General features: G+C 39.0%; 2 protein-coding genes across 6 annotated transcripts in view; one reads left to right on the top strand and one right to left on the bottom strand.

Moving 5' to 3' along the window:
• Window positions 1-11,437, top strand: part of Srp54 (splicing regulatory protein 54) — a 32,890-nt gene extending 21,453 nt beyond the window's left edge. For all 3 annotated transcript variants that reach the window (XM_071674136.1, XM_071674137.1, XM_071674138.1), the window contains 3 exons: window positions 3,850-3,885; window positions 5,425-5,560; window positions 7,784-11,437. In XM_071674136.1, coding sequence (XP_071530237.1) covers window positions 3,850-3,885; window positions 5,425-5,560; window positions 7,784-7,921 — 310 coding nt within the window. In that variant the 3' untranslated portion in view covers window positions 7,922-11,437. The remainder of the gene's footprint in view (window positions 1-3,849; window positions 3,886-5,424; window positions 5,561-7,783) is intronic.
• Window positions 11,438-12,307: 870 nt separating this feature from the next.
• Window positions 12,308-26,257, bottom strand: part of LOC139755603 (battenin-like) — a 45,281-nt gene continuing 31,331 nt past the window's right edge. For all 3 annotated transcript variants that reach the window (XM_071674139.1, XM_071674141.1, XM_071674140.1), the window contains exons 3-12: window positions 25,314-25,614; window positions 23,400-23,478; window positions 21,656-21,835; window positions 20,798-21,030; window positions 19,426-19,569; window positions 18,475-18,625; window positions 18,276-18,344; window positions 15,777-15,926; window positions 15,075-15,215; window positions 12,308-14,454 (exon numbers count right to left, since the gene is read on the bottom strand). In XM_071674139.1, the coding sequence (XP_071530240.1) occupies window positions 14,320-14,454; window positions 15,075-15,215; window positions 15,777-15,926; window positions 18,276-18,344; window positions 18,475-18,625; window positions 19,426-19,569; window positions 20,798-21,030; window positions 21,656-21,835; window positions 23,400-23,478; window positions 25,314-25,614 (1,583 nt within the window). In that variant the 3' untranslated portion in view covers window positions 12,308-14,319. The remainder of the gene's footprint in view (window positions 14,455-15,074; window positions 15,216-15,776; window positions 15,927-18,275; window positions 18,345-18,474; window positions 18,626-19,425; window positions 19,570-20,797; window positions 21,031-21,655; window positions 21,836-23,399; window positions 23,479-25,313; window positions 25,615-26,257) is intronic.

The raw sequence follows: 26,257 nt of genomic DNA on the forward strand, positions 1-26,257 counted from the left end.
TCTGTTCCATTTATGTCAAATTATTGAGAGTAGGGATGCATCATTGCTCATTATCTTTGTTTGTAATTCTTTCACTGTTTTTCTTCTTGGTGCTATTTTTCCTCTACCAGTGACAAACCATGGGTCCTAAGAAGATGTCTTGGGAAGAAAAGACCCATACTCTTGATGGGAAGGAAAAATAATGTTTACAAATAAGATCTCAGGATGTGCTGGCTGAACTGGGTCCATCATCCAGACATTTGTTTTGGCTTTCTTATAACATCATCCCTTCTAGAACCGTTGTTCCTCCTAGTAGGTCAATTTAGGAAGACGAGTAAAGTGACTGATAACCTGATAAAGGATGAAGTTTTAAAAAAACATTCCTCTCAGGTCATCAGTTGCCTTACTGGTTTTCCCAGGTTGACCTGACCCAGCTTTTAAGGGAAGCAGGATGTTAAAAGGAAGCCCAATCAGGTGTCCAGATGATAGACATGATCCTGCCAGTTCATTTTGATAACTCATTTGTGAATACATTTTTTTGGCTTCCACACGAGTATCATATAGCATCTTAAGTTTATGTACAGGTGGCGTGAGGGGCTGCGGCACAACTATCAAGGGTAAACATGTACTCACCCCAGCTAGTACTGTATTGGTTTCCCTTTCCTCTTTTTATACTCCTTGAAATGATCAGGAACTGAATCAGTAATGTTCTGAAGCTATGAGAGGCTTCCTTCTACTTTGGTATCGATAAAGCATCTCTGTTTTCATAAGCACCCACAAGTTTTTAATTGGATTTAGATCTGATGAATTCCCAGGCAAGTCAGTGAAAAACTCTACTGCATAGTCCTTAAGCCTGTTAGTGATTAGTTTGGCAGCTTGGCAAGGAGCCCCTTCTTGCAAGAAAACTTCGTCCATACACTTTTTGAATGAATCTGGAAGATGATCACAAAGTAGCTCGAGGTAATTAAGTCTGTTCATAGTTTCATTATTTGGCATTACTACAAGGTACCCAACACCCTGATAACTTAAACAGTTCTATACCATAAGCGAAGCAGGAAACTTTATGGTGTAAGCAGGAAACTTTATGGTGTTTGCAATGTACTTGGTGTCAAAGGGATAACATTCTGGTTACCTGTACACATTCCTGCCATGGCTACCTGTCACAGAAAAGGTAGACTTGTCACTCCACAAGACACTTTTGAGAATTGAGTCTTTTCGTTTGATACCTACAGGTCTGGTTCTTAAACTCCTTGTGTAAGTGTCGCTGACAAGACACTTTTAAGAATTGAGTCTTTTCATTTGATACCTACGGGTCTGGTTCTTAAACTCCTTGTGTAAGGGTCGCTGACCTGTCCTTACCGACACAACACTGAATGGTCTAGGTTTTTTCTTTTAATTCTTGTGCACTCAAGTGTGTATCTACATCATCTTGATGTTTAATAACATTTAGAGTACATGGAGAGGTTTTCTGGCCTTCCCAGGGTGTTTCACATGGGATGGGGTAGCAGTCCTGCCACTATCAATAGATTTTTTCATCCATAATTTTACTGATCTCATGCTCACACTGGTAATATTAGAAATTTCATTAGTTTGCTTATTACCCTTCTAAATTGTATCTGTAGTAGCTATTTTGTCATGTGATTATTTCCAACCATAGCAGTTGTTAGAAATATGAAAAGGGAAACAATAAAGAAAATCCAGGACAAAAGTGGGAAGCACAAACAAAATACTCCTGCCACCTATGACTGTTAAACTGCCGCTGAGGTGGGCTCATGTGGAATGCCACTGCTTGCTAGAGGGTGCCAACGTCACTGGTGGACATAAATGTTATTTTAGGTGGGGTAAAGTGATTTGCATCAATATACGTGTAATTGGTGCAGGCCCACTTGTATCAGTTTCATTGGTAGGCACTGTTTGGTGTTTGCATTCAGTGTGCATGTCCCTATTCTTAATATTCCATTCATCTACTACTCTTATGCCATAAAGATTTTTCTTTACATTTCTTTTTAACAAATTTCTTGCTGAATTCATGTCGTGTCCTTTTGGTACTCTATCTCTACATCTCTCAAAGAACTGTTCACCATTTTTGCTGTCAGTCTTGTAGAAGTGATGTTATCAGGTCTTTTTATTCATTGTGGGCAAATTTAAAGCCTGTAGCCTTTCCTTATAACTCAGCTCTCTTAATTCTCATGTGTAAATCCGTGTGAGGTGAGTGCAAGATGATTAAGGAGTAAATGTTTATTGTCTTCATTATGGAAATTGCATCATGGGCATGAGATTCTGTAAGATTTAAGGAATTGTCGTTCCTTTGTAGAAATTGGTGGTGTTCAGAAGGCTGACAAGAAAGAGTAAATCATACATGCCTAGGGAATGTAGATTCAGATGTGTATATAAACAAATGGTAGACACTCTCGAGTGGCTGCTGGAGCTGCTACCCCCCCTCCACAACAGTTGGCCATTGCACTCAGACTCCAGCATTCACTGCATTCATGATGGTATATTTCTGCTGTATATCTTGGTTGCTGGTGTAGGTTAGTTGAGACACTAATTAACCCCAATTTTTCCATATCTTCATACCACTCTCCATTACCATGTTACTTATTATTGCAGGGTAAAAAGTTATTATCTAAATCACTTCTCCCCAGTCTGAATAACTTTGTTAAATGTAGGGAGTTTATTGATAAGTGGTTCTCCCATGTCCATGAATTATCTTTATGGTGTCCATAAACTTCATATTTACCAAAGGTAGTATAGGTTGAGTATCCCTTACCTGAAATTCCTGGGACTAGAAGTGTTTCGGATTTTGGAATATTTGCATGTATATAATGTTGCTAGCAGGTCATGTTATGCTCAGACATGGCATTTTAGGTGGAGATGAAATTCAGATTTCACATTGAAATGTTTTGCACTTATAAAAAAACTTGATCTCTACTTACGAAAGAAAATGAATGCAGCAAGTAATATTAGGACTACATATGGCTTCAGAAACTTTAGGGGAGGGTACGTCACTGTTGACATCATCATGAGAAAGGACTTCAGAAGAAGTTGAGGGATCAGGAAGTGGATCCTCTAGGGATGAGGAGGTATTCTGCTGGATGGCTTTTTTAAATGCTTCCTCCAGCATCATCTACCTCATTAACAATGGTTTTTGTCTTAGAAATCTCTCTTTGATTTTGTAAACTGACATGATTTCTTGTTCTGTTATGAATGCATTCTGTACTAGTCCTTCAATAAGTCCATCACATGCTGCTCTAGTCCTTCAATAAGTCCATGACACAATTTCACCATGTCATCTATAGGCTCCCTTTTTTTCATATCACTGTTACCCGTAGGGGTATCTGCAGGCCTTATTGACACTTTCAACAATATCTTTGCACCACAGAGCAGAGAATATGCGAAAAAAACTGAGTAATGCATGTAGGTCTGGTGGTGACGATGGTTTGCAAACAAACTGATGCCAACAGAGCTTTAGAGCCCAACATGGGCAAGTGAGTTAGGTGTGGAATTTTCCACTTGTAATGTCATGTTGCCGCTCAAAAAGTTATGGAATTTAGAATGTTTCAGATTTCGGATTAGGGATGCTCAACCTTTATTGATATTTAAAAGAATCAGTACCAGTATAATGAACAAATGTAGCAGTTTAGTATCTCCCTTTATTTTGAGTGACCGACCACACTATAACAAATCTAGCACCATAACCTTTTATAAAGTGATTGGGTTAAGTATATCAGAATCATAGTATGTGTATTTATAATTTTCTCATGTTTTCCATAAACTTTGTACTTGTTTGATATGTTAATTTTGCTAGCTTTTTTATTACTAAATAAAAGCCATTGAATAAATCTGAAGCAAATTTTTTCCTCCCTTCAGGACAGGGAAATCTAAGGACAAGGATTCTAGCAAAAAGTAAGTTTTTACTCTCACTGTAATGGAAAATTGCATTAAACATTCTTTGAAATACTCACATTTCATGTTTCAGACCAGTTCTTTCACTGAAAGTGCTCCATGTAGATATGAGTTTCATGAAATATATTTTCTTTATGATAACATTATTTGCTGCCTTGATAATAGTATCGATTTAATGTTTTCTACTGTTATAAATGAAACTTAAACAGTGCTAAAGGTAGACATTGATAATCAAAATTGTTAATGTATTGGACTTGTGAAGAGTAGGAGCAGGGGGTTGGAAATCCTCCCTCTTGCGTGATCTCATAATAGTGAGAACAGGAGGAGCCAAATGAGAATTTTTCCTCTTAAGGCTCACTTCTGTGTACCTGATGTTTTCTTGAATTATGTGAAGTGTACAGAAGTTGATAGAGGTGTCTTTATTAACAGTAGCACATTTTGATGATTCACTTTCCAGAGTTAGTTTTGATTCTTGTACAGGGCTAGTTTTTCTACTCACAAAAAATATATTCACTTCTTTCTGATAAGATTCATTCCCTGCCATTTTCCTTGCAAATACCTTTAGCTTTCAAAATTTCTCTCTACATCTGTCCATTTATTTTATGATTTTCTCATTACTTCAGGGCCTTCTTCTACAGTTATAGAATTTCAACAACTTATTATATGTCATATCTGTCAGACATCTAACCACATGAACAGGCCATCATCCACATACATATTTCATAATTTTATCTCAAAGTGTACTTTTCTCATGTTCATCTATTTCCTTGTCTGTTTTCTGAATTCAGACCCTTCATCATACAAGTTTCTTGCTCACACAAAACTTTTAACCCATCTAATTCACAAACAGATCTCATTACACTTTCAGTACTTCTCCCAAATGTGACTCTACTTACAATGTAGTTTGTCCATAGCTATTTGTATTTAATATGTCTGCCAAATACCATAACTTATCAATAGCAACAACATCTCCATTCAAACTGATGTCTTAATGCATCTGTACATTTTCCTCAAGAATAAGATTAATGCTCTTACTTGCATGCATAAACACATCATGTAAGTGATCAGCCATCTGACCAACATCTCATCTTATTTGGCAAGCAATGGTATTATCTTCATACAGTATTGTGCTTTGGTACTGTAACTGTGGTGATTGTTCTGCCTCCTCATTTTGTTAGTTTATAGTTTTGTCAAAATGAGAACCAGTAAGGCACATTGGCCTGATGGAGGAATGACACCATTTGAGGGGATGAGGTGATTTTTACATTTGTTTTTTAGATTTTGCATCTGATAAAGTAGGCACTTTTTTTTAAATTTTGCATCTGATAAGGTAAAGGCATCAATAGCTGTTCTACTTTGTTTTGATAGTGAGTTACTATTTGATTACTTGTTCTTATATATTGATTGAGAGGTCGGGTAGGCACATTTTTCTGTATCTCACAAATATGCAAATACTAATAAAATTCATCTCAGAATCACATTTAAATTTTGTAGATTTGAATGTGTTAATTTAAACGTGTGGATGTTTTACCCCTATAGGAAAGATTCTCGTCGTGATCGCAGCCGTAGCCGTGATAAGGACAAAGATAAAGATAAGGAGAGACTGAAGGAAAAGGAAAAGAAGGATAAAAAGAAAGATAGAAAAGAGAAAGAGGAAAAGAAGAAGGAATCAAAGGTAGGAATAAATCTGAGTTTGATGCTGTGGATTTTATTTCAAATTAACTTTTGCTAATCCTTAAACTGCAGGCATTAGCTTGAAAGTCTATCTTGGTGTAGAAAATAGAAATTTCTTTAGGAATTAATAGATTAACATTCAAAAGCAATAGAAAATACACTGAAAGTTGTTTAAACCCCTTTGTGTTGGTTTGGTCCACTTCTAAGAGAAGAATTGAGGATATTGTGGATGTCACATCTGACAGTTCCTGATAAAAGGTGAGGACAGTGATATCTGGTGTCTTTCTTGAATTTGTTTTCATACTGTACTCTTATTTCATACACAGGCACAGTGTTATTGGTGACTAAAATTATGTTCAAATTTTACACTTTCACACTACAAATCAATGAAAGGGAAATTAGGTGGCATATGTGCGGAGGAAAGAAATGGCCCAACCCACCCCCATACACATGTATATACATACGTCCACACACGCAAATATACATACCTACACAGCTTTCCATGGTTTACCCCAGACGCTTCACATGCCCTGATTCAATCCACTGACAGCACGTCAACCCTGGTATACCACATCGATCCAATTCACTCTATTCCTTGCCCTCCTTTCACCCTCCTGCATGTTCAGGCCCCGATCACACAAAATCTTTTTCACTCCATCTTTCCACCTCCAATTTGGTCTCCCACTTCTCCTCGTTCCCTCCACCTCTGACACATATATCCTCTTGGCCAATCTTTCCTCACTCATTCTCTCCATGTGCCCAAACCATTTCAAAACACCCTCTTCTGCTCTCTCAACCACGCTCTTTTTATTTCCACACATCTCTCTTACCCTTATGTTACTTACTCGATCAAACCACCTCACACCAAACATTGTCCTCAAACATCTCATTCCCAGCACATCCATCCTCCTGCGCACAACTCTATCCATAGCCCACGCCTCGCAACCATACAACATTGTTGGAACCACTATTCCTTCAAACATACCCATTTTTGCTTTCCGAGATAATGTTCTCGACTTCCACACATTCTTCAAGGCTCCCAGGATTTTCGCCCCCTCCCCCAGCCTATGATCAACTTCCGCTTCCATGGTTCCATCCACTGCCAGATCCACTCCCAGATATCTAAAACACTTTACTTCCTCCAGTTTTGCTCCATTCAAACTTACCTCCCAATTGACTTGACCCTCAACCCTGTATATATATATATATATATATATATATATAAGATGTAGCTTATCCAATGATGTTTTTTCTGTGGGATCACCATGTCTGCATGACCTGCAGGGTGATGGCTAGGCACATATAATGGTGGTTGTAGGGGTGCTGAGAGCAGAATTTTATGCTGTACCTTCCTGGCAGTGGTAGAGACCTCTATAGGCTAATAGTGATATGACAAGTTGGGTGGAAATTTGGACAGAGGCAGCAAGAATTATAACATTAGTTAATGATGGCCACCATCTCTTAAGAGCACATCAGTTGTTTGGGGGTTAAAGGTGGTTTACCATTGTATTTTCAATATAATGAATATCAGTTTGATTGCTGACTTTGTATTAACCAATTGAATTTATTGGATGGCAACCTAGAATGGATCTAAAAAATATAGCTATTGCAAATAGTAAAATATTAATTATATATATCTATATCTATGATGGAATAAACGTTTTATTTTAATCCAGTTTTATTTTAAGCATAATTTTTCAATATGATAGGGTAATCATGCCACACTTTAGCCGTTCAAGTAAATATTGGTGTAGGTGAGTACTAGTGGATCATAAGTGTGGGTATGGACTAACAGGTAAAAATAAGTAGGTGTAACTGTACTTTCAAAGTATAAGGTAAGAGTGAGAACTACTATTTGGTTATTTACTGAAATCTTTTATTGATGAATACTATGTATTATTGAGATTATACTTATTATTATCTGTAGCCAATGTTTTACAACTTACTAGCTTTGATAGCTAAATTGTTTATTACATGACTGAGTTGGATGAATTAAAGGCATCCAAACTATGTGGCCCTTTATAAATTATTGATATATGGAAATTTATATTTGAACTTTCAGTAAGTTATTTACATTTTATTACTATTGGACTTTGAAAATGTCTTTTTTTATTCTACTTACATGAATGCATGTTCATTGTTTCACCATCTGTTGATAACTGCATATGAAGTTGTTGTTGAAAACACTTTCAATTCTTTCATGAAATGCCTATTCTCATTCCAGGTGTCACGAGATTATGATGAGGAGGAACAGTTAGGATATGATGGTGAGGATGAAAAAGGAAAGAAGAAAGAAAAAGAGGAGGAAGATACTAAGGACAAGGGGGAGACAGTTGATATGGATATTTCTGATTCTCCATGATTACTTCCTGTTGTCATAAAGTTAGACCTCTGAGAAGCATATGTTTGATTTCTGTAAAAGGTATGGAAAACGTATGGATATGAGACTACTGAGAAGCATGGTTAATTTCAGATCATAAAAATTTAGTAGTAGCCTATTTTGGATGTTGGACATAAAGCTGGAAGTAGTGTATCTTGAATTGTCAGACATTGGATAAAAAAATATATTGCAGGATCATATTGTAGTTATCAAAAGAAACATCTTTCATTGCATTTTAGCCAGCTATGATTTATTAATATTTTCTATTTAATTTTCAATTTTTTTTCTTATTCTGTGTAGTTCAGAAAAATTTGATTAAGGTCTTTTAACCCCTTTGTCAGTAATGGGGAAATAATACGATTGAAAATAAATGCAAATGTGGAAAGATTTATGAATTTGTTTCACGAGGAAAACAATTGAGTAAAAGTTACTCTTTGAAGAACCCTCTTGCATTAATTTTCCAACTTCCTTTCTCTCATTTTTAGAGGAGAATAGATAACAGGATGCAGGCTCTACTTTAGAGCCTACTACAAAATAATTTCATTAAGCAGCAGGTCGTGTAAGATTATCATTATTATTATTTATTATACTTGATTGCAGTTTCCCACGTCAGCAAGGCCGCACCAAGAAACAGGTGAAGAAAGACCCATCCACTCATATACACACATACATACATTTTTTTTTTTTTTTTTTTTTTTTTTGCTTTGTCGCTGTCTCCCGCGTTTGCGAGGTAGCGCAAGGAAACAGACGAAAGAAATGGCCCAACCCACCCCCATACACATGTATATACATACGTCCACACACGCAAATATACATACCTACACAGCTTTCCATGGTTTACCCCAGACGCTTCACATGCCTTGATTCAATCCACAGACAGCACGTCAACCCCGGTATACCACATTGCTCCAATTCACTCTATTCCTTGCCCTCCTTTCACCCTCCTGCATGTTCAGGCCCCGATCACACAAAATCTTTTTCACTCCATCTTTCCACCTCCAATTTGGTCTCCCTCTTCTCCTCGTTCCCTCCACCTCCGACACATATATCCTCTTGGTCAATCTTTCCTCACTCATTCTCTCCATGTGACCAAACCATTTCAAAACACCCTCTTCTGCTCTCTCAACCACGCTCTTTTTATTTCCACACATCTCTCTTACCCTTACGTTACTTACTCGATCAAACCACCTCACACCACACATTGTCCTCAAACATCTCATTTCCAGCACATCCATCCTCCTGCGCACAACTCTATCCATAGTCCACGCCTTGCAACCATACAACATTGTTGGAACTACTATTCCATCAAACATACCCATTTTTGCTTTCCGAGATAATGTTCTCGACTTCCACACATTCTTCAAGGCTCCCAGAATTTTCGCCCCCTCCCCCACCCTATGATCCACTTCCGCTTCCATGTTTCCATCCGCTGCCAGATCCACTCCCAGATATCTAAAACACTTCACTTCCTCCAGTTTTTCTCCATTCAAACTCACCTCCCAATTGACTTGACCCTCAACCCTACTGTACCTAATAACCTTGCTCTTATTCACATTTACTCTTAACTTTCTTCTTTCACACACTTTACCAAACTCAGTCACCATGTACATATTAATACTAGCATACCTTTGTCCATTCCTGGCGCCACCTTGCCTCACAGGGAGCAGCATCGCCGCCACCTGCTTCAGTGAGGTAGCGCCAGGAAACAGATGAAAAAAGGTCACATCCACTCACATGGTCTCTAGCTGTCATGTGTAATGCACCAAAACCACAGCTCCTTATCCACATCCAGGCCCCACAGACCTTCCCATGGTGTACCCCAGATATTTCTTAAGTCCTGGTTCAGTTCATTGACAGCATGGCAATGCCAGTATACCACATCATTCCAATTCACTCTTTTCCATGCATGCCTTTTACCCTTGTGCATGTTCAGGCCCTGATCACTCAAAATCTTTTTCACTCCACCCTTTCACCTCCAGTTTGGTCTTCTGGTTCCCTCTGACGTTGACACATATATTCTCTATGTCGGCCTTTACTTGCTTATTCTCTCCCTATGTTCAACACATCCTCTTCTGCTCTCTCAACTAGACTTTTTATGACCACACATCTTTCACCATTTCATTACTTACTCTGTCAAGTCACTTCACATCACATATTGTCCTCAAACATTGCATCTCCAACACATCCATCTTCATTATTATTATGATCCCTAGGACCTATTTTCTTGGGCTCTTACAGCTTTGAGGCTATGCTTTACATGGAAGCAGAGAAAGTTAGGCTTCTTTAGGGTGTGATGGTTCTCAACAATGCTGCTTCCCTTCTCATCTGCTAGTGAAAATACAGTCTCACTGAAAGTGACCTCTCACTCATAGTGCTGTCAGTTGCAGTAGTTGTTTACCAACACAATGATTTTATTTTGTTTTATTTAAATGAACAAATCAGCTGTGGGGATGCAGAAATGAAAAGAAAAATGTTAGGTTGTTCGTGAATATTCTTTATTATTTAGGTGAACAGAATGTGCTCAGCAAAAATCCAGGGAGTTGGAATTTTTTTTTTATTTCAGTTTTCAGATGAAGGGTGAAAATCATTAGATTTCCTGTTAAGGCCTGATAAACCTTCAAAATTATTGTTTTAAGTGTAATGATTTCTCATTACTTATCCGAGGTCAGAAAGTAAAAGTGAAATGCATGCCATAGTCTGTGCTTTGCTGTATGCAGGATGCTGGGAAGTTTGATGTGCAATTTTCTGATCTCCACATAGCTCACATTCTTATTGATTTCCTTTTTACATAAAGAAATTACTGTTCAGGCAAGATGATGCAGCATGGTGTACCACAGTTAAGTCGGATGCTTTTAAGACCCTATACATAAATTTGTGTCCTCGAGTTAGGAAGCTGTGCAACATGTCCCTTAAAAGAGGTAGTCCAAAAATTTTGTCTAGGTTGATTACAGTACATCAAAACTTGTTTTACCTGTAATATCCCGTCTTAGGTGTTTCTGGATTTGGGTTGCTCATGGTTACATCATAAGAAAGGTAGTCTTCAGCAAGACAGTATTATATCAATGGATGGAAAGGATTACACTCTTTTCAAGGGCCTTTTTGCTCCAGAGTGGAGTGCAGCCTCAAAGTTGCAGGAACTCCATGAAATAGGTTGTTATATAATAACATCCTGTCTCAAGATTTTCTTTTCATGTTATGAAAGTTGACTTTGAAATGCATCCAGAGCTTTTACCATTCTTTCATCCCATTTACATAGCACCAGAAAAGCTTTTTAATCCTACAGTTAGATAGTTTGAGCTCCAATTCTCATTTGTAAATCATATTTAAAGATATAGGTCCTTTGTAATTTTTATAATGCCTCACTAGAATGAAATAGAATATTGTATAAATGTGACATGTTGTAAATGAGAATGTGAATGTTTGACAAGGGACTGAAATCTTTTAGAACACTTAATTAGTTCTGATTTCACTTCTCATAAATTGTAATGACAAACTAATGCTCACAATGTTATTATCCCTACTTTAACTAGGAAAATTTTTCCGTCCATTTGTTTAGGTAAGGAGTGAATGCTATTGGAATTCTTTCATATTCCAACAAAATTAATTTGTCAGTCATAATGGCTTTCTTGGTTTTTCTAACAATCTATTTGTAATGGTATAAGTATACTTTCAACTGTTTTTAAAGTGCATAGTATCTTGTGCTTTCTTTTGTTTAAAGTAGAATACTTTTCTTATTTATTTGCCATTTCCTGCATGGCACGTTAACACCAGGAACAGATGAAGAATGACTTCATTTTCTCTATCTAGATGTAATGTATAATGCTATGAAACCAGAGTGCCTTATCCATAGATCTTACTGTGGATTCCTGTCTTGTTCTCATACCCAGGTTTTAGCCTATTTACAACACTTCAAACCCAGTTTACTACTTGTACCAATTTGTTCTAAATCATGCTTACCTCAAACTGTCGTGTGTGTTCTGGCCCAGTCGCTTAAGGATCCTTCACTCCACCCTTCCATCTCCAATTCAGTCTCTCCATTTGCTTTGTCTCCATTTCTGATATGTATATCCTCTTAGCCTCTTCTCACTCATCCTCTCCCGTATGCCCAGACCATTTCTGCTTACCCATTTTAGCTCTGTCAAACATACTCTTCCTTCCACCACACCTTCTTATTACTTTATTTGATAAACTTTCATCATACCACAATGCCCTCAAGCATATAATATCCATGTGCCACTTTCTACAAAACAAAAGGAATATTTTGGCAAAAGAATTGGTTTGAAGAAGTCTAATCTCTTACTTCGCTTTTTCTTTTAATCTTTCACCGTTTCACTTCATGTCAACAGTTTGGTGAAAAAAATTACAAAATTCTTATTACAATTATTTACTTCTGTAATTTTCTTACATCTACAGTTCTACATTATCTGATAATTCTATTATCTACAAAATATATCTCAGAATAGGTCATTCCTCTAAATATTTAACCCTTTCAGAATAATCCAATGGTAAAAAAGATTCTCCCACACAACAAAACTAGCGAAATTTGAAGTGTATGAAATACCGAGCCATTTAAACCCATCATTACATAAATATTTAAATCTCTTTCCAATACTATTGCATTAACATTTTCATGCACTGAGGCCACTTAAAGGAGCATTTACGCAGCAATCCCAGCACCTGATTCACTCACATATATAACTCAGCTGTGCTTGAAGACTGGTTTTATTGCTTAATATATTTAAAATAACTTCATGATCGCATATGTCCAGCTATGACATACAGCTATCATTGCGTGCAAGTCCCACTGTGTAGTACATTGGGGTCTGGGTGAGAGTCAGTACTATATCTTCTCACCACGGTGATCCCTGAGGAGAAGAGCAGCAAGGGTCTTTCCACATGTTCATGAGAGTTACTGGTGACATGGAATCTATATATTCCTCTTGCAAGTAAGGGACTCCCCTATTCCTTCAAATGCAGGTGGAAGAATTTAAAATGTATGGCATTTGTAGTTAGTCCCTTAGTGGACTTTCAAGATGAATGTAGTTATTCTAACCGAGATAAAACACATACAGATGTAGAGTTAGGCATACCCTTTTTCATGCACATAAGCATTCCTTACAGCTACTAATAACCAACAAAAGCCATCAATTCTAGGTTGCTGTACGCTTCTGAGAGGCCATTTGTATCTTCCAGTTTACTACATATAGTGCTCCACAGGACACAGAGATGGGACCTTTACGTTTCCTCATCCTCATAAATGATACCCCCTGATGCACCTGTTCAATGAAAGAATGCCAATAACTCTACCATTGATATCAGCACTGAAAACAATGCCCTGCAGAACTTGATTAACATCAACCAAATCAAGACTACAGTTATGCATGCTAGTCTTGCTTCTAACTTTGCTCTGTCCCCTTGTGCCTCACCAAATCTCAGCCCACTCTAAACTGTACTGTCCACCAAGATTCTTGATTACTTTTGCCAATAAGCTCAAAGAAACAAATCAGCACCACACCAAGTCTTTCACCTCTACATCCTTTGTTAACACAACACTAGAACATCTACACAACTTGTATGCTTCCTAAACTTCACTTTGCCTCCTGCTCTTGGTCTTTCTCCTTACTCACCACACAATAGGCTTCAAGAGTAGCCCCATCCCAACCAGTGTGAATGCAGCCTGTGTGAATGACAACAATCAGTACATTACATATCCCAACTTTTTATGTAGGCAGAGACCGACTCAATGTCTCTTCCCCCACGCTTTTTATAACCCCACTTATGCTATACATATTTTCTTTGGACACTTTCACCTTTGGCTGCAGTCAATACAATAAACCACTGTTATCATCATTTTTACTACTATTACTTTTTTTTCATACCTGATCGCCATTTTCCGCATTAGCAAGGTAGAGCCAGGAATAGTTGAAGAAAGGCCACATCCACTCATCCATTCTCTAGCCATCATGTATAGTGCACTGAAACCACAGTTCCCTAACCACAGCCAGGCCTGACAGACCTCTTCAGGGTTTACCCTGGATGTTTCACATGCCCTGGTTCAATCCACTGACAACATGTCTACCCCAGCATATCACATTGTTCTAATTCACTTATCCCATGCACACCTTTTGCCCTCCTGCATATTCAGTCCCCAATCGCTCGAAATCTCTTTCACACTTATTAATTAAAGTTCAAATATTTTACATGTGATTATGAGTATGGAAACTGATGTATAATAATGGATATGTGGATGCATGGCTTGCTTGAAAATGGAGTTGATAAAAACTTGACACAGGCATTTGAATGATGCCTCATTTCAGAGGTACTGTAATGCCAATGTGCTACTACCCTTGAGATACTGTTGGTAATATGGGTCACCCAGATTATCCTTGTCGATACAGATGGTGTTGACAAAGAAGGTCATGAACAGGGATGGAGGCAAAGCCAGCTAACATTGCTGGAAGAAACAAAGATGTAGGGAAGATTCCCAGACAGAACTCGCGCTCCTCGCTGCTAGCCTGGAGGTATAAAAATTATTGATTAATCATTCAATTGTAGGTCAATTAATGAACATACAAGCTTCATTCACCTCTTAAGTCAATTTAATAATCAAATAAGGCTTTGTAAAATCCAACAAGCACCAGAAGGATGGTTGTCTTTGGTTGTCTGTACAACAGCTGTATGCATCCCTCCTGTTCTAGAAAATTGATTTTGATGAAAGTGGTACCAACTGATTTCTTAAGCTCTGAAATAATGATAAAGAGTGCTCTTAATCCACAAATTCCCTCTAATTCAAAGCCCTGACTGCTTTTAAAATCCTGTGAGTAGGAAGTGCTACATCTAAAATCCCACTCTATAGCAACTCTACAAAGTGTAAGGAATCCATTGGTACCATTGTCACCAGTGTCAGCTTTTGTTGAGAAACTAGATTGTAATCACATTTACTCTCTTTGCAAATAACTTAGTAACTTTTAAAGGCAGAAAATAGTTTTTTTTTAGTTGCATATAGAAATATGACTTGCTGATTTTATGCATGTTGCATATTTCACTTCTGCACTAGCAGTTCAAATGAGAATTGAGTACCAAAGTTTCCTTATGCTGCAAAACTTCTTTTCAATCGAAACAATCTATTGTTTACCTTTTTATGCATGGAAAATACTGTGTTCCTAAAGGCAGCACCCTCGAGGAGTCCCTGCAGCAGTAAGAGACTGAAGATAATGTATTCGGAGGGCAGGTAATGGTAGTGTGCCTCTGTCCCAACCACCACCATAATCATCATCTGGACAGATCAAAAAGGTACATAATATATGCCCTAGTGTTTGATGCTACATCCTAAATGTCCTACTTTTATTTCCTAAAATACAGATTCTAGTTCATGACCCACTACCTACAGAGGGAAGGGAATAGGTTTAGAAACTGAAAGTGAATAACAAACTGGGAGAAAAGGAGACGAGTAGAAATGGGGGAAGACACAAACAGGGATGAAGGGGGATAAGAAAATGAGGAACCTAGGAGAGATAGAGAATGCAAGGGGATATAAGGAGGATAGTGGGATAAGGAGAGAGAGAGGAGACAGTAATATTCTACACACTTATGGTTTGTCATGATTGCTGATTACCTCCAGCCCTACCTATGCTGAAATCATGGCATACAGACAAAAACATCTAATGCAATAATGTCTAGAAATATTCATTAGATTTGGTACTTTAAGGAGTACTTTAGGTAATAATAAAACCCAAGTTATATGCTTATAGGTTACAAGTATACTGTAATATATACTGACCCATTCAAAAACTGAACAAGTGAATCATAAATCACACAAATGATTGATTTTACTTACAGCTAGTATGCTGTAGATCCATGTGCTAGGCAAGAGGAAAAGCTTGTGTGCACTGCGAGAGATAAGAGTACCCAAGCAGCGAACAGTGTTACTCCATGAGTATTGCTGGGCGTGTGTCAAATGGGATGTAGGGAAGTACACCAACTCCAGCTAATTGTTGTTGATGTGTAAGAATGAAAACAGGAGATTTGAGTCATTATAAAAGTATAAGTGGATTTATAAAAGGATGTCTAAATACAGTCAAAATATTTTTCATAAAAAATGAGTTGTACTTATGCTACAGAAATTATGTACCTGGTGAAGTTTGGGGGTCTCCATCCCTACATATTTTTTTTTTTTTTAAAGATTCTCCCATAGGCATGCAGTAAGTTTTTTTTGACAGCCAGTCCAAAATTTGTTATGGCAATGGCAGCCAATAAAACTTACCATACTGGGGAAGCTGTATTCTACCAGATGCCTTGCAAGCACTAACACATAACTGGTGGCCTAAAGTTTCAAATTCATACGAGAAGCATCTAAAATACTTCTGTAGAGTTAGGCTAAGGTAGCAATATAAAAGATGTCTTTCCCGTAATACAACTGGCAAACCTTTCTTTACTGCAGAGCAACTAGTTAGCATCTGCTTTTATGTGTACAGCAGAGATATTATTTCCATGTTAACTTAACCTTCAAATGGCAAATGACATCAATCAATGTCCTCTTAAGAAATCAGTGCCTAACATTGATTAGTTTTAAACTTTTCCTGCCGGATTAAATATCAAGCTGTGTTATCGTATTGTTAGTAGTCCATAGCAGTCTTTTGCTTTGCCAGATTGACATGGGAAAAACATCTGCTCTACCCAGTAGCCCTAAAACTACAAGTGGACAGCCATCGACCTGTAAATGCATGTACATAATGACCCCACAGAAAATATGTAGAATGTTGGATGACCAAAGTTAAGAGGAAGAACACCCAAAATATGAATTAATTTGTAAGGAAAGTGGAAAATGATTATATGTGAAATGAGTGACTTGAGCATTATTGGATAGGATTATGCAAGACTTGCATGGAAGGTATTCACACTACTCCATGGCTTGTTTAGGAAAATTTGCAAAAAGTCCTCTTTATTTTCTTTGTGTAATCATGGGGTAATGAAAGACTTCTGTAACATAAAAAAAAGGCTATCCTCTCAACAAATCATCAACTCACTATTTAACTTTTTTAGTATGAACTGCAGTAGTGTAGTATTTCAAAAAATATACGTTAGTCATCAACAATGCGGTGCTGGTGTATGAAGCAGAAGTATAAAAATTGAGAAAAATAAACCCTCATCAGAAGTCATCAGACAAATTGCACACACCCATCCACTCCTCACTGAGTAGTGCATCAGGCTATCACAAAGTATACAATTTTCAGTGTACCTCTAATTTTGAACGTTACTCCATCTCTTTATAAAGGAATTTTTTATTGTTTTTTTGTGCACGCTGTGACTGCACTTTACAGGTTAAAGCACCCAGCTCCCTCTCCCACTTACTTCAGCTTCCATGGTTATAACCACTGCCACATCCATACCCAGACACATGTAATTTCCTGCTGGTCTTACCTTTTCAAACTTACAGTATCTAATCTTATGTACTAAATATGCAGTCTACCAGTCCTCAGACACCTCAACTTGGCCCATGGACATGGTGGGAAACCTGACAAGCCAATCTGTAAAACTGTCAATCCTTTTAACAAATGTGACTGCCTGTTTCATCCATTCTTGCCACTTCATCTTAAGCAAAGCTTTCACTACTTCCTCTCTTTTGACCGTATCACTTGTTTAGAATCTCTTGCAATGCATGCCACCTCATCCCAAACGTACCACATCTGCTACCCTTTTCTAGCAAATTCAAGTCCCTCAAAATATACCATCTCCTTTTCAGCATTTCTCTGCCTGCTTCCAAATCTCCATCTGCTTCAGACTCAATGCACTGCCATTTATTACAAAACATAATTTACAATATTTACTGTACATCACAAAGTCAATTTACTTGAAGGTGTAAGAATGCAAGAAAACTAAAGGACCATCTCCTGCATCTTATAAAGAAGCCCATAATGTCAAGTGGAAAACTTTTCCTGGTACTATCACTGTCTAAAACAGAAACAAAAGAAAGACCCAAGCAAGAATTTCTCTTGGAAGTTCATGCCCATTTGTGTGGATGTAACTTGAATGAGAAGGAAGATATAATTAGTTTGATGAGAAAACCCTGGATGTTCTAGCTCTTAGCTCTTAGGGAAATGGATGGAATGGTTCGAGATGTTTAGGAATGTTACAAAATCTTCAGCTTCCATATTTGATTATGATCTGTAAAGGCCAAAAGTCAACGAACTCCATTTACATAAAACCACACCTTAAATCAAAAGGATGGATAAACAAGTTCTAAATTAATATATACCAACATTTTCTCTATCTTTTTCCACCCACAACATGCAGTAGTAATTCATTAATGCCAAGACTATAAAATTTGACCACTTACCAATCCCTGATTAGTGAAGTACATGACTAAGTAAAAGACTGCCAGTGGTAACAGATATTTCTGTGCCCTCTGAAAGGAGAAAAATACATTACTGAGACGCTTGATATCAATAGTCACAGTGCACACTTATATCATTAGAGTAACAGTTTCAAATTATGTTTTCTTCATTTGATTTGGGAAAAAAAACTCGATAACTTACCAAGAACAAAAAAAATTTTTCTTTTACAACAACAGCCAACTTCTGCTTCTCATTTTCTATTTCCTCATCACAAGGTATCCCTGTTGGCTGTTGCCTTTCCAAGTTTTCATCTGCATGATGCTTCTTGTGCCGACTCAATACACACGAGAAGCTGAAGAAAAAAGTACCTGGATTACTTGAAGACTTCCACCCTCCATCCCTTACATTTTTCTTGGTTATGTTTGGTTAGTTTAGGTATGGTACAAATATAAACTAAGCCAACACAGGAAAAATTGCGAGTGTGGTGGTGGTGGTAGGGGGTAGTTCAGTTCATACGGGTACCTTACCAATTCAAGTTATATGCAAATTTGTCGAGGACGACTCGTGAATTTTGGGTACTCTTACATTAAAATGATCTACATACTTTTCTTTCTATCTTGAGCTTTAGTTCTGTTCGCATCTTTGACCATCACGTGTTGAACAATAAATAAATGACTGACATTAATATAACTCTGAAGCAAACCTCTCCTTGCTTCTTCCTGAAAAAAAGCATTAATCTTCTATTTCATCAACATTGCAAAAGTAAACCCTATACCTTCATGTATCATTTTCCCAAGACGTTTGGGTCAGTCCATGAACACTAATTCTCATTTGCTTTTCCCAATTATATGCATAAATGTCTAGAAGAATAAACAAAATGGCTTATATCATTGTAGCGACATGTCTGTGTTTGCTATCATGTACAGGATAAGGATATAATTGCGAGAGATGGTACAATTGTCAAAGTCCTCATGAGAGAGCTGGGTACCTCCTACCTAACGAGTTATTTGTCACAACTAACTAGAAGGGGATTAGTCAATCCATCTGTATTGGCGAGGGTTTGGTCTGTCCTGCCCACTGGAGAGGGATGGGCCTCACTTGCCAGTGTAGTTCTGATCTACTTGATAGGAGAGATTGCTGGGTTTGACATACCTGACAGCGATGAGAGCGGGGACAACAAGGAAGACAAGGAGGACGTGTTGAGGGTACATGCCAGCTGTAGTCATGCTGGAATACAAGAGTGGACCCACGAACGTGGCTACGCCCGTCCCAGACGACCACAGCGACAAGACGTGCCTGTAGAGAAACTTCACCAGTTCATATCTGTCACTATGCAGACCAACTCACATAGGTGCAAAATATTTATTCACATTTGAATACGTAACTCCTCCCATCACACATTTACTCCAGCAGGCCATCAACCAAAAATCACTTCACAACTCTTATAACTAATACAAACGCGTCACAATTCACCAACATTAACACGATCACCATACTATGTTATATGAAACTTGATCAACATTAAACAATTAATTTCACTGGGACAGCAAACAGTTTCTCGCCCTCTATCCAATAATAAAAGTATCGAAATCACTGACAATCTGTGATTACATGAGGGGTTCATGCATGCGTCCTGTACACTTATCAGGTAAAATGAACTTAACTCCAGGCTAACCATTTCATATTTGATAACGCATACGTCCTTCCAAGTAGTAGTCATTTCAGTTTGTGGCTGTGATCCTAAACTACTGATTTTGTTGTTTGTCACACCTTAGCCCATGATACTGTCACACGCCCGGCATTCACTATAATCGCTACCACTATATCAATAGCGATCAGTTTCCCTATGACTTGCCACTCTTGCTATGGTAAAGAATTTTTCAAATGTACAGACAATACAAGAGATCTTCAGTAGTCTTCTTAGCGACTTCTCAAAACCTACTAGAAAGTTTCGTCCCTACTTGAATTTTTATTCTTGCCGCTGCAGAGGCAAGTTCACTGTGAATCCCATGCTCATCCTGTCAGAGGTAGCGCAAAAGAATATCACAAAGGTCGCAAAAAGTCTTTGCGAGACCCCAGTGGGCAAATAACTGTAACAATTGTGAAACTCCAGTGGGTAGGTAACTAACATAGTTTCTTCACTGCATAAGCTTAATATTTCATGCAGAAAATTATCTACTAGTTGCAAATAGTAGATAAAATTTAGTGGATAAAATTTTTCAATTTCAGATACCTTTAACAATAAGGTGTTGAGCCATTTCTTACTGTATTAACTAGGACCAATCCCCAAAACTCCGTTTTCCACTCTTCTTTCATAATCTGACATTTCGTGCGAACATACGTTAGTACTTCTGCAAATCCTTCAAATATACAAACGTTACATTCATCTTGCAATCCTATGATTTACCGCAAGCAGCAACCTGAACGTTGGATGTACTCTGAATGATATGCTATCTCGTGAGAAATTTGATTTAGGGAAATCTTGAAGTCAAGTAATGCTACACTGAGATCTAGTTGAACTTACTTGTGGTAGTGGGATGCATGACCCAGGAAAGTTGTGTCTGAGAAGCCGCGTGAGGCAGAGGCCAGAGCCACGCCCAAGAAGACATACTTGGAGGTGGCGAGGCCGAGGATGAGGTAGGAGGCGACGCAGAGGCCGCCGATCAGCCCAACACGGAGTCCCACTCCCACTAGCAGCGTCAGCGGCGCCGCCAAGGTCAACGCTGTGGCAGGCAGCGTATCTGCCACCAAGATGGCCTGCGGGGGAAGACAGCAAGCAGATCAGCTTGTATTGTTGCGACAGCAAGGAAGACCCCCAAAGATGAAACATAGCACCAATGATATGCTCGCAAGACAGCAGAACCTCAAAACATTACAGCAAGACCCGGGAATGAAACATCTGATGACGCGAATGGTAGGCTTTTTGTATCCTCACTAGTGACCATTTCCCAACTCAAACATTTACAAATAGTTACTTTGATCCTGCAAGCAACTAGTTCAACTGGCATCAGCAACCAGTTCAACTTGGAATATGCAACAGTATGCATTAGTCTTGCTTAGCAAAATACTCTGCCGATTCATCTTTTTAGGAGTTGAAACTTGCACCGCTTTCTATAGCCCTACTCTTTCCATTACAAATACTGCCTCTTTACACTGCACTCACCTGTAATACAGTATTTAAGAGCAATTATCAATTCTAATATGCAAAGCTGATGTGAGAGAAGCTATGTACTTGTGAAATTCCGTCGTTGGGTCTTGTCTGTAGATAGATACGATCAAACTACCAATGTAGTGACTTCTCTTAACCAGTGTGTATTTTCCCTTGAAAATGATTCACATCACTAATCTCGTGTTGAACTAAGCTAAGATGAGGCACTCTTACCCCTGTGGAGTGTCTCAGGCACTTGAAGGTGTTGATGAAGGTGCTGGCCGACTCATTCTGCCAGCCAGTGACGTCACTGGTAGGATGGGTCGAAAAGTCACTGGCAGGATGGGTCGTGACATCACTAGTATTATGCAGCAGGAAGGTCTGGTCTCGCTGGTGGGCGCGCTCCGTGTAGGCCTGTCGGGAGAAGGATGTGCATCATCATCAATTACCACCTGCTACCACCACCCGAGTGTCTCTGGTCCTTACCTTTCGTATCCAATGAATGGAAGACTAAGGCTACCGATCTGTTTAGCATATACGAGTTTGCCAATAAATACGGAAGATATTACATCATCACTTGGATACGGTACGATGCACAGATGAAAACAATCGAGAGCGCCGTTACTTCGAAGCTCCGTCACGCTTACACAGACGGAGTGTAATCTTCCCAATAGGATTAGTCAGTCAAGAGCTAATGACATTAGGACACAACTCTCTACAAACGTCTAGAACACCGCAAACGTCTATCAGGATCAGTGAAACGTACTTAAAATTGCACGGAGGATGGGGGTAGAGAGACTCCGCAAAAGGCCTACTGTCCCATACTAGGCGGGTCCTTCCTACAACCACCCCCCGGAGCTCGTATACGCGAATGTCGTGCTCCGAGGTTGGAGGAGCAGACGTATGTGATATCTCCCTACCCTGGTATGTAAATGCGTTAGTGATGGTAATACATTAAACTGGCGGCATGTAATGAAATCGGTACAAATGCCTCCCTTTCTAAACGACTGTTCTGCAATTATTGCTCCTCTTACGTACGAATAACTAATAAATTCTACGGTGAAAATAATTCACTCATAAAAACTAAGGGGTTTGAAGCCCTCGTAAATTCCCTCTTCCGCCGCCTATGCCGACTGACTTCCAATGGAAGGTACAGTGAGGTAGCCTTAGCTCTTAACTTTGTATCAACATAGGCGACAAGATGAAAGACAATAAATGAAGCACAAGTTTAAATTGGATCATTCACGTATTTCTTCAGCATATTTACCATATTTTATTGATATTTTGTTGCCGATTCTGAGCATCAGCCGATGCGAAATATACAAAACCAACCCTTAACTAATCTACCTGAAACAAGCATATATATATATATATATATATATATATATATATATATATATATATATATATATATATATATATATATATATATAATTATATCCCTGGGGATAGGGGAGAAAGAATACTTCCCACGTACTCCCTGCGTGTCGTACGTAGAAGGCGACTAAAAGGGGAGGGAGCGGGTGGCTGGAAATCCTCTCCTCTCGTATTTTTTTTTTTTTTTTTTTTAATTTTTCAAAAGAAGGAACAGAGAAGGGGGCCAGATGAGGATATTCCCTCTAAGGCCCAGTCCTCTGTTCTTAACGCTACCTCGCTAACGCGGGAAATGGTGAATAGTATGAAAAAAAAAAAAAAAATATATATATATATATATATATATATATATATATATATATACATTCAATCACATGAAAATTCCATTTCACATCACAAGGGTAAAGGATTAGCAACTTCTGTCCACTCGGAAAAATTTACAAGAGGCAGGAGAGGGCGCATGGGGTGCGTGACTAGCATCCTCCCGTAGCGCTACTGGCTACAGATATCCATGTCAATCATTATTTTCTATCATAATCTGAAAAGACTTTGACAGCGTCCGCTGTGAAAATATTTCACCACATTGACTGAAAAAACAACTCACCTGCGATTCGGCGTTGAGGAGATCGTAGGCGGCAGTAATCATGACCCAGTAGGTGAAGTTGTTGCAGAAGCCAAGCAGCCTTGAGGGGGGGCAAAGGGAAGCACATCAACGTCACTCGCTACATAGTTAACGCTGTAATGAGTAATAACTTCCCGGACGGGGTCAGTTGTTACACAATTGTACTGTAATGACCAACTTCCCTGGGTGGGGCGTGGGGCAGGCTCTGGCAACTTTTCGTGTTCTGTTGCCTAGATACTAAGTACCCGCTCTACCTCCTCTCTGAAAAACAGTAGCCTGCCATACATTGACTTCCATGAAAGTTATTATAACTCTCTGCCACAGACACATTCATATCTGTCCAATTACAAATGTACTCTAAGTCATATATTAAGTTCATTACGGTAAATAAACCCGCACAAATTATATTTCGAATGTAACCAGGTAAATACAACAATTTTTCAAGCTAAGGAAGGGTATCCTACCACAAAGAAACAAGGAAATAATTCACTGAGGGTAAGATCTGATGTCGAACTCTTGCTGGTTGGTTATTTGGACTTAAGGCTAATTGACTGCCAGGGTCTATTTAGGTTAAGAACGTCGCTGTAGTCAGTCGAAAAAATTGAACATCGCATGTTCATGGTCATTGATTTTAATACCATACACGCTCTCCGTATGGATGGCTCTGGAATGCTTCTTTATCTAAGTCACACTTGCGAATTTCTGTGGTAAGGAACGAAGGTTATTAATTAATGGGATGAACGGACGAATTTCAAAGATCAGAAAAAAAGGAAATATAAGAAATGAAGAAAGCAAGTGGGAGGCATGTCCACCTAACGGAGACAATCTTAAAACAACTTTTGTTTTAGACCTGGCCATAAATTTATGAGCATAATTTAGTATTAGTTCACCAAGATTATCTGTCGAACACCTATGAATAGCAGGACTCGGCCGACACTAGGGAAGTCTTGCGCAAACGCTACCTTCGTGTCTCATTCACATCAAGCTTTATCAAATTTTCATTAATGCCAACTAAAAGATAATTATGAGGCTTGATTTGGCCTATATAAATACCTACGACTAAACCTGAGAAAAGTGCTAAGTACATCTTACTTATTCAAACAAGCTGAAATACTTTTCCGCTCACTAGGTGTTCCTTAGCTTAAAACAATGCATGTAAACACAAACATCCTTCTGGTTACATACGCACAAACACATTACCGCAAAATCTCTTCAGCTTATTGATGCCTATCACTGGTCTGGCGAAGCAGATGATCAAGTTATATCAAAATCCGTTATCTCTGAAAAACTTATTTTTGAAGACGGTGTCTTCTTGTGCCATATCCATTACAAAGGTACACGATATGGCTAATCCGATTATAATAACCTTTCCCAATAGTTTCCTCGGCCGAAGTTTGACTCGAATTGCATCGTTTACCCTGGGGAGAGCTTCTGGCGGGGGTAACAGTTAATCAGAAAGCCTGAGAGAAAGAGCGGGACAGGAGGTGGAAAACTCGGAGGGACCAAGGAAGCGGACGAAATAGATCAGGCGGGGTAGAGGGAAGGTGGCAGTGCAGAACAGGCCGGGCACTGACAAGTGGCAGAACAGAGGAGACGAGACATAGGAAAAAGGTCGAGGAGGAGGAGGCGGGGCATAGAGGATCATGACAAACTGCGAGGCACAGAGAAACAAGAAGGTATGAGGATACATTAAAGCGCGCGCGAGTCAGGCTTCAAGCGGGAGCCCTCGGAGCGAGCTAGGCTACTCACCATACCGTTTATCAAACAATTATGCAACTAGAATCAAGAGTTGACGGTTTTAGACACGGACACTACAATCACTTAGGGTGAAGAACAATATAAACAGTGTCTGTGAGAGTCCAGTCTTTACGCAAGGTGCAATTCGTCTAACCTTACCAGTAGGCTGCTAGGTCCCTGCGTCGACGCGGTGGTTCCTCCTGGCTCGTGGAATCCTCACTGCCGTCATCTTTCTCTCTCCCTCCTTTTTCACCCCGCGCTCCTCCCTCTCCTCCATCTGGCTGATCTGCCTTCCCGGCAGTTTTTTCTTCATGTTGAGCACGAGGCGAGTCACCCGGGAGCGAGGTCCCTCTGCTTTCAAAGTCACTGGTGGCTGCAGTGGCGCCAACAAGTCTGGGATTAACAACGGTACAACTGGCGCCCGAGCTCTCCAGCAGTCGCTCCTCCTCCGACTCGTCGTCTGTGGAGGAACATCGTGTCAACCGACTAGCACCACTTTGTAGCATCACTACCACTGATAATACCAATTTACCAATAATAATGTTACTACCACTACATAAAGCACTACTATCGCAAGTACTATCCCGCAAATGTATCTTTACCATCAACCACCAACAATATAGCTTTCATAGTTGAAACAGCTCACACTATACCACTATAGGGATGAAACTATCAGCACCATGACCATCAACATCACTACCTCCATCACGATACCTACCACTAAACCTGCCTTTATAATAACCAAAGCCACTGGCCCTTCCCAGACCAGCTAAGGCTGAGGGCAAGTGGGAGGATGTGGGCACCTCTTCCTTGTCTCTCATGGACGACCCAGGTGTCGTCCGCTTTAAGTGCATTGACCGATCATAGTAAGAATGACCCAACTCACACCACTATGTGCGTTGGTTGGCAAGCTTTATGCCTGCTCTAACCGCCCTTCTGGGCATTTTTGAAAACGAAATTTTCATTGTAAATCTGTTTTATCAAACGATGATAAACAGTTTCAAAAACTGACGTCCATTAATGTGATAAGCTATGTCTTAAAACTGAATAAAATATTCGAGAGTGATCCTGTACAACTGCACTTTGGAATTTGTGGTATGAAC

Source organism: Panulirus ornatus, chromosome 19 (genome assembly GCF_036320965.1).
Source record: "Panulirus ornatus isolate Po-2019 chromosome 19, ASM3632096v1, whole genome shotgun sequence".
NCBI classification, from domain to species: Eukaryota; Metazoa; Arthropoda; class Malacostraca; order Decapoda; family Palinuridae; genus Panulirus; species Panulirus ornatus.